The sequence below is a fragment of the Furipterus horrens genome, unplaced genomic scaffold (genome assembly GCF_987537825.1).
Source record: "Furipterus horrens unplaced genomic scaffold, mFurHor1.1.pri manual_scaffold_9, whole genome shotgun sequence".
NCBI lineage: Eukaryota > Metazoa > Chordata > Mammalia > Chiroptera > Furipteridae > Furipterus > Furipterus horrens.
In genome coordinates, this window is record NW_028327179.1 from 31546656 (window position 1) to 31555688 (window position 9033).

The 9033-nt window shown below is 35.3% G+C and overlaps 1 protein-coding gene across 2 annotated transcripts; it reads right to left on the reverse strand.

Annotated features, from left to right (window-relative positions):
• Window positions 1–3749: 3749 nt before the first annotated feature.
• Window positions 3750–8256, reverse strand: GNGT1 (G protein subunit gamma transducin 1). Of its 2 annotated transcripts, none has more exons than XM_090287848.1 (3): window positions 8099–8256; window positions 7902–8004; window positions 3750–3955 (listed from the first exon to the last, which is right to left on the reverse strand). In XM_090287848.1, exons 2-3 carry the CDS (start codon window positions 7995–7997, stop codon window positions 3827–3829), a joined length of 225 nt encoding a protein of 74 aa, XP_090143974.1. In that variant the 5' UTR covers window positions 7998–8004; window positions 8099–8256; the 3' UTR covers window positions 3750–3826. The 2 variants fall into 2 exon arrangements, with proteins under 2 accessions (XP_090143974.1, XP_090143973.1); XM_090287847.1 differs by having other exon boundaries at window positions 7902–8007.
• Between the last annotated feature and the right edge of the window lie 777 nt (window positions 8257–9033).

Sequence of the window (9033 nt, forward strand, 5' to 3'; positions counted from 1 at the left end):
TAGTCATAGGGGTATAAATTACAGTATAGGGAATATAGTCAATAAAATTGTAATAACTATGTGTGGTGTCAGGTGGGTACTAGACTTACCAGGGTGATCACTTCGTAACTTATATGTGTCTGGTCACTATACTGTACACCTGAAACTAATGTAATATTGTATGTCAACTATAATTGAAAAAATTTAAAAGTCACTGGTTACATAATAGTTTAAAAAGGAAGAAATCTGCTTTCTAAAAATAATATTAACCATTTAGTTATTTTCACTTTTAAAGTATAGAAGAACAAAGGCCATTAAATATTTACCTTGGAATGCAAAGAAACGAAAAGCGATTTTTCCGATGTGGTGTGTTGTTAAAAATCCATATAAAGAAAACTATAAGAGAAGTTTGAGGACAGTTATATTAGAGTTGATTTTATATTAACTTGAACTCAAAAAAGAGCAGGGTTCTTATTTTACCTTGTGATTCTTTCAAGACATACATTCTCTCTGCCACTGTCTTTGTTAGTGTAGATAAGTTAGGTTACCTCCCAAATTATGTTCTTGTAAAATTTATAAAGTAAATGGTGACTGTCTAGGACATTAAAATGATGGTTTCTTTAAGGGAAGTTTGAACGCACATTCCATGCACTCTTGGTTCATTTGCTATGTGGTTCAATTTATCATAACTATCATATGGAAAGGTTCATGAACTGACTCATTTCCTGTAACTGGGTGCATAAGATTCTCTTTCTACATGGAGATAATGGGAAGTAACAAAATGACCAGTTTCATTACATATAATTGATCAATCTCATTACTAGTTTATTGTTTCCCTCATGTTAATACATTTTTTTAAGGAATTTAGGAAGTTTGTTATTAGCCTTGTTTTTGAAATGTTGCTAACGCCAATCAATCCAAATGAAATAACAGTTTTTCTTACTAAAACTTAAACTCACCTATGTGTACAAAACATCCTGAATGTGCAAGTATCTCAGATGATATAGTAAATATGTATACTTCACACAGTTTTACTATTGGTATCAGGAAATTTTGTTTAACAGCCAAATGCTAAAGCTATGCCTTGAGCATTTTTTGTTTCTCTGTAGTTTTACTTCACTCCACTCAATCTAGTAATGTATGTCCCTGAAATAACAACTTTGGGTAGAGGGTGGGGAGAGAGAGTCACTCACTGCCACTTGTAGCTGTGTAGGCTGTGGGAGTGTCATGATTTCATTTCCTTCTTCCTGGACCATCTTTCTCTATACTTCCTCCTATGATTTTTATCTCATTCAAAATCCTGCTGATAATCTGTATTTTAAAGCAGCAGGAATTTTACCCTACTATTGACTTAATTAATAAGCCAGTAAGAATTCTGAGTCATCCAATATAAAAAGTACTGTTTTGCCTCCTTTGAATTGAATTAAACACATTAAGTCAATTAGATTGTAGACATTTTATTAGTTGGTATGGCAGTTTCAAAGATGAACAGAACTTCTGTCTTGAGAAATTTACAATATACTATTGAAATGAAGACAACCATACAAATTATAATAAGAGAAAGTGAATTAATGTTAAATGACTTAAGAGATTTGCAATAGTCTTGAGATGAAGTAAGGGACAGAGGAGAAAGTTTTTATTAAGCCTCAGAAGAAAAATAGGATGCCAAAAGGCTGAAATGAGATGGAGTGGAAGAACATTTCAGGTGGCAAGACTAGAATGACTGAACTCTAGAAGATGGGACAATGAGATGGTAATGTCAGAGATTACTTAATATTTAGGTCTGTTGACCAAAAGAAGTCTACAGGGTTTAAAATAATAGAGGACATTTATTTTCCTCTATATGCTCATTTTTGATCCCGTGCTTTTAAGTATTCATATAACAATTCATCCTAATCCCCCATTTTATATGTAAAAAATTACTGAGGTTCAAATAGTTGAAGTTGCTTATCCATAGCCCTCATCTAGAAAGTGGGTGAGCCAAGATTTTAATTTAGAATTGTCTGGCTCCAAAATGAAAGCTAGAGGTGTTGATTAGGACTATATAAGTTACTAAATGCCACAGTTAAGACTTTGTATTTTTTTAAAGCAGTGAAAGAAGATATGGAACACTTAAACACTAAATTGTACATGGAAAACCCCTATAGATAGACCACAATTAAACAAACAAATAAATGATAATAGTATACTAGATGGTAATGGGTACTATGAAGGAATATAGAGTGGGAATAGGAAGTGCTGGAGGGAGGCTGGAGAGGATTTTTGTAATTTTAAATAAGGGGAAAAGAGCTTTTCCTAAGGAAAAAGAGATGAAACTCCAGTAGCGTATCCTGGAAATCCTTGATACCCAAAGCATTTTTGATATATTGTAGAGTGTGTTGCTAACCATTTAGCCAAATATTCAGAGTCTAGACCTAAAAATTCACCAATTCACTTCTCTGAGCCTTGATTTTCTTCATTCCAAAAAAAGGTTATGGACAAGAGTCAATAATCTTCATTGAGCATTTACTGTGGCCAGAGTGGGAGAGCACTGTGCTAGGAGCCAAACTTGGGACAACGAACCTTTAAATTCCCTTCCAGACCAAATAATAAGTAATTCTTATCTTCTTAAAAGAATGGTAATCAATTCGCATTTTTGATCACAGATATCTAAAAATAGTACCGTAGGTATAAGAGGGCAACAAAGAAACACTAACAACAAAAATAGTTTTCCCGTTGTGGTCATCAACACGTCATTTGTTACAGAAGTAGAGGCATTAGTCATTAGTGCAAAGGGAGTGAAATCTGGCTTAGGCAAGCTCCATACGATGCCAGGAGGAAACCGATTTGCAGGATGATGCAGATGATAGCTATTTTTCTATCATCTTGCCTTTACATTGCTACAGAAAAAGAACGGTACTGGTGAGAGTCATCATGGGGATGAGATGAAATAGCATGTGCCTTATTAAAGGATTCTGGACATTTTGTCTAGTTCTTTTCCCAAAAATAATATTAACATTTATTGGGTCTTACTATGTGCCAGGCAATATGCTAAGTGCTTTAGTCACCCTAGTATAATAGTTAATTCCCATTAAAAAGTGAATAGCACCATTATTATCTTATCCTACAGTAGAAGAAACTGAGATTCAGAAAAATTAATTAATTTATCTAAAGTCAGTTAGGCAGTAAAGTGCCAGAACCAGAACACTCCGGCTTCTCATAATCTTTATCCTGGTGCTGATTAAATCCACTGTGCTCTGTGACCTGACACTGAACCCTTCATCCAGTTGGCATTCTGGGAAAAAGTGACATCATTGGTGACAACTAGAATGGATGAGAATGAAGGGAGAAGTTATGTTAAAACCATCACCGCTGACTAGAGGCTGAGAGAGAAACGGAAACAGAAAACAAAACAACAAAAATCATCAGAGCGCACAACCTGCAAAGATAAGTCTTCCATGAATCAAAAGAATAGACTTCCTAATTTGGTAAGCGAGAGAAAGGTTGGAAAAATGTAAGTCTATGAAATTTCCAAGTAGAATATTATGAGTGCTGGAAGGGAAGTAAAGAAACATAAAACATTAACTAGATGCTGGCAACCAAAATAAGACAGACCTATTCATAAAACATAGTAATATTGTTAAAGAAAGAGCTCAATCAATACGTATTGTCAATTATGTGTTAAACCCTGTACTAAATAAATATGTTTACAAAAATAGACTTAACATCATCGCATCCCAATTTTTATTAAAAGTTTATATTTAGTAATTTAAAAATTCATATACATGCTTAATAATATTACACATCACTAAAAATTAATAGTGTCATTAAAGCTGAAGATATTCCAAGAATTTTTATTTTTAAATTTTTAGGAAATCACACAGCCTCCTTTCAGCTCCTTGAAGGGGTTTTTGTCCTCTGGGATTCCCTTTACTAGTGGATCCTCCCCAGATCTTTCTTCAACATAATCCCTTACTTCTTCACAACATTTGGATACCTTAAAGGAAAGGAGAAAGTGATGACTCATTTGGTTTCATATACAATATCGCAGAATCCAAAAATGTATGTATTAGAATAAATTTTTGTGTTCTATCTTTTTAATGTGATTCTGCTCTCTGCCCATGCATATGTACTTTTTAGAAGACAAGAGGCAATAGTTGCTCCCTCCCCTCTCCTCCTGGATATCTCCAGGCAAAGGGTAAAGAGCTGGCCACACTCCAGCTAAGGGTTCCCAGCAGACACGGCCTCCAGCTCCTTTAAAAGGATCCAGGGATGAGAACACAGCAGGTAACACAAGTCAAGAATGTCACCAGAAGGAACATTAATTACATACTTTTCCTCATTCCAAAAATGTAACCTGTAAAGGTGGGAGGGAATGAATCATTGTTAAATTCCAGGCTTATCACCACTCCTTAAATCTCAGAAATATACACATATAATTTCATTTTAAACTCATCTACAATGGTTGGTCATGCAAAAGCACTTGAACGTGAGTTCCAAAGGGTCAGAGACATTTGGCTGATATGTTCACATGTATCCCAGGCATGTAGAACAGAGTCTGCATTTAGTTGGCACTCGGCAAATAAATATTTGCTTAACTGAATCATTAGTTTTGTTTATGAGCTTGCTCCTCACTCATCTTCACCATTATAGTAATAACTATGTGAAGAGTCAGGCTTTAGTGTTTTAATGGACTCAGCCAGAGTCTGCTAATGTACCATTTAACATACCTTTTAGAGAGAGGCAATGTTCTATAAATATAGAACTTTCAACTGGTTTTGTTTTCACTAAATGCATCATTCATGACATTAACACACACACACACACAACACACACACACACACACACAAACCCTTCATTTTTGGCAGTCCATTAAGTGGCTATTCCATTAGTTACCTAACCAATTTATTGTTTTGTTTTTTAATAAAATCTTTATACCAATTTTGTATGCAAATTCCAAGCAACATTAGTCATAAAACTAAAGATTACAACTCTACAAACATTATTCACATATTAGAACAAATTGTTTCTAACTGGAGCAAGGCATTGGTTAGGTGGCTACTTCACAGGATGAAATGTGGAGTTTGTGAACACTTTTGAAACACACAGTCATTTAGGTTTGCTCTTTTTTTTTTTCCTAAAAATTCAAAATTGAGACTTAAATTCACCTTTTTTCCCCTTCCTCCAAACACCAGCTCTTTTGGCCCCAACCAGATGTCAGGAATAGAGGTTTAAACTGCTATCCTAATTCAGGAGTTTGACTGTGTCTGGCTAGAATCTCAGGACACAAAGAACAATAAATTACCTAACGTCCTATGTGAGTGCATGAGTTTAAAATTATCTGAGTGAGGCTCCGTACAAGTATATATTGTTTAATTCAGGATTACATGGTATGGTGGAAAGCATCGACGTTGGATTCAGGCCACTCCAGGATTGAATTTTGGATCTGCCCACTGACCAGCTATGAGTATATCTTAGTTCAGGTACAGTTACTTCATCTATGAAACAGCAAGAGCAACACTGGCTGCATTGAAGGCCTGGCATACAAAGATGCTCAGTCAAATGGTAGCTATTTTTAGCTATTACTCCAAAGATTATCTTTAGTCTGCCTATTACATTGGCTTATCATCATTGCAAATTTATCTGTCAGGTTTAGAAACTGGATGCAAAGAGTTCTCTTACACTGACAATACTACAGCCTTGACAACAGAATAGGTTGAGGCATGATATGAACCAGTTTGTTTTACAGACATCAACAGTAACTTAAAAAAATAATGGTAGAAGGTACTAGGCACTGCACTCAGAGCTTTGTATGTATTCTCCCATTTATTCCTCCCAATCACCCTCTGCATTAGATGTTGTTACTCTGTCCATTTTATAGAAGAAGAAACAGAGGCGCTGGTAAGTTAGATGGTTTTGGTGAGTGTTACACGGGGAGAAAGTTGTGGAGTCACTCTGAACCAGAGGTATGGTTCCAGAGTCTATCCACTTAGCCATGCTGTAGTGATACTATGCCATTCTGTGTCAGAGCTGTGACTTCCGGACCTGGAAGTGCCCTGTGTGTGTGTGTGTGTGTGTGTGTGTGTGTGTGTGTGTGTGATTTTGTCAGATTACATTAGCTTAACTTCTAAGGGCAAGGAGACATTGAATAATAGCAAAAGGAACCCCAAACCTGACAGATGGTGATGCATGTAATGTTTACTCAAAGTAAAAATTCCCAGGTGAACTTGCAACAAGTGAATAATAAACATGAAGGCAGCCAAATTGCCTACAAAACCACAATCCTGAGTCTATAAATAACAAATGGCCCTTGGGTGCTTCAACTATAGAAGAAAAAGCAACTCTCCTTTACCCCCAAATTATATTTTATATTCCCCAAATTATGAAGATAAAGATTTGAACTTTTATGGTGCGTGTTCCAAGTTTTTTTTCTGTTTATAGATTTAATTTTATCTTTACAGCAAAACATGTTTTGCCTATGTGGAAAGACCAACAGGAAAGCTTGAGGCAATTGTAAACATCAAAGAAGCCAAAATTCCTATTTTTACTGGGAGTAAGATTTTTGAGCAAAGTATGAAAATAGCACCCTCCTTTTCTCACTTTGGCCTGATAAAATGAGTTTTTAAAAAGTCTGTAAAATATACTTTTATCACTTGTGAAGGAGTTTTTGTTTCTACTAACTTACCTAAAACAAAGAAATCTAAAATATCTATATTTTCTGAGCTTCAGTTACTGCTTCTTTGGTGACAACTTTTATGCCTTTGCCATTTATTGTCCTTTAAGGTCAGAGAACTCTTGGTAACCATTCCTAAGGCCTGTAAGATGTTTTTGGGAGGAACCAGTGAGTTCTTGTGCTTGAACTAATTCGTATTTCCAAAGAAGGAATAGAATGTACTCATTTATTACTGGCCATGACTGTGCTAGAGGGGATGAGGTCTTGACTAAAAGTATTTGAACAACATCAAAGTATTGCATCAAATAAAGAGAAGCTTATCATTTAGGAAGATAAAAACAAAAGGCCAACATGCATTATTTTATTTTATTCCTTAGCTAAAATATGGTCTCTGTCTCATATTCTTTTCATTTTTTTAAATGTTCTTTTCAACAACTCTAAAAATATAAAAACATTTTTAGCATAGTGGTCATACAGAAACAGGCAAAGGTCAAATTTAGCTCACAGAAAATAATTTTCTAATTCTTTGATTTAGGATCTAAATCAAAAGATAAGTTGTGATTATGAATTTTCTTAATCCCTGATAAACTTTTACTTGCACAATTTATTTTTAACTATATTTAGCCTCTCCGGTGAATAGTGTGGCACCAAAAAAATAATTTTTCTTCTGCCTTTCTAGGTTCTTGGCTCAGAACCCCTTGCAATAAAAAAAGCAGATAAACAGGGACAAAAAACAACAACAACAGAAGTTTAATCATATGTATATTTTCTGTATACATGAGAGATACCCAGGAAAACTGAGTAACTCCCCCAAACAGCCCAAGACACCTCCTTAAATACCACCTCCAGCTAAAGACAAAGGAAGAATGGTGGGAGGAGTGGGGTTGAGGGGCCATTCATGAGAGGTTCCCAGGCAAAGCACAGTAAAAAAGCATTAAGGTTGTGAAGCAGATTGCAGTCCTCACCTTCTTCCTTGATAATAGTTTCTAGAGATTCAGTCATCCTTCTTTTCCTGGTACCAAGAGGAAGACACCCTCACAAATGGAGATTTCCCTTATATATGTAAAAGTCTCTTACAAAAAGGGCAAATGCTACCAGGTTTCCAGAGCCTTTCCTAGATGTTGCTTAAAAATAATCAGACTAAAGTAATCCTTATGCCAAAAAGGCGTATTTGGGGGTAGCCAATTCTGCACCCGTTCAATGGTTTCTAATCTGGTAAATCCTACAGCATCTCTAGTTATAAATAGAATTCAAAAGAAAACAGGTTTACCAGCATTCTTTCCAGTGTCACTTCCTTCTTGAGCTGATCAACTTCCATCTTCAATTTGTCCTTCTCTGTCAGATCCTCAATATTGATTACCGGCATCTTTTACCTGCTAAAAGGTAGCAAGTTAGGTCATACACCCAAATTGCTGGACTAGCTTTCAAGTCAATGTTAGCCAGCCCTGCCTTCAGCTCTTAACTTACTTAGTGAACTGTTTCTTTCTTTGTATGTTTGTTTTAAATTCCTATGACAATCAGTTTCTCACGGAAGCTCTTTGAACAATTCTAGCACTGAGCACTCGCCTTGGGATTCTAAAGCTTCTTTATAATCTTCACTAATATGATTAAACCAAGCACTAGACTCTAAACACCTGCTAGTAGGTTTATGTGAGGAGGTCAGTGTCGTCAGCAGGTAATCTTGAATACCTAAAGCTCCTCCTCCTTCTTCTTGCTTTTTTTTTTTCCTCCACAGTGTAAAAATTTGCATTTTCAACATTCATCTGCAGCTCTAAGGCCCTCCATCATGTGATTTATGCCATTTAAGTTAGTTAAAGGTCATTCTGAGGACTGCCCATGAATCTCCTAAGCTGCTGGAGTGTTTAATCTGGTGTTAACAGAGAACCAAAGAAAAAAGTGTCATTATAAGTTCTTTATAAATATTGCATTGAAATATGTATCAATAAAGTGGAAATAAAATAAACAATTTAGTTAATAAAAATAATTAGCATATTACTTCAAAGTGTTTCTCCAAACAATATTTGGGATTTGTACATAACTGTCACAATGAATTGAATAGCAGTGATGAGCTGATATAGCAGGATAAGGGGGACCTAGTGAGTCTGATCTACTAATTTCATCATAAAAGAATAAACTCTGCTGCACTCTCAGCAATGGGAAAGATGGTACAGTAGCTTGGTGGTACCCACATGAAATTGCCTGAAAAAATAGTTCATTATAACTGAGTGGCATCATGCTTAAATCTCTACTTTTTTTCTCTTTTGTCTCTATGGTCCAATTTTTATAATGGTATTTTTATGGAAGGTCACATGCTATTTCAGAGAACAATTTATACATCTACATAACAACACTCTGCTAATCACATATCAGCAATTATTTTCTTATATTTATTTAGTGTTTTT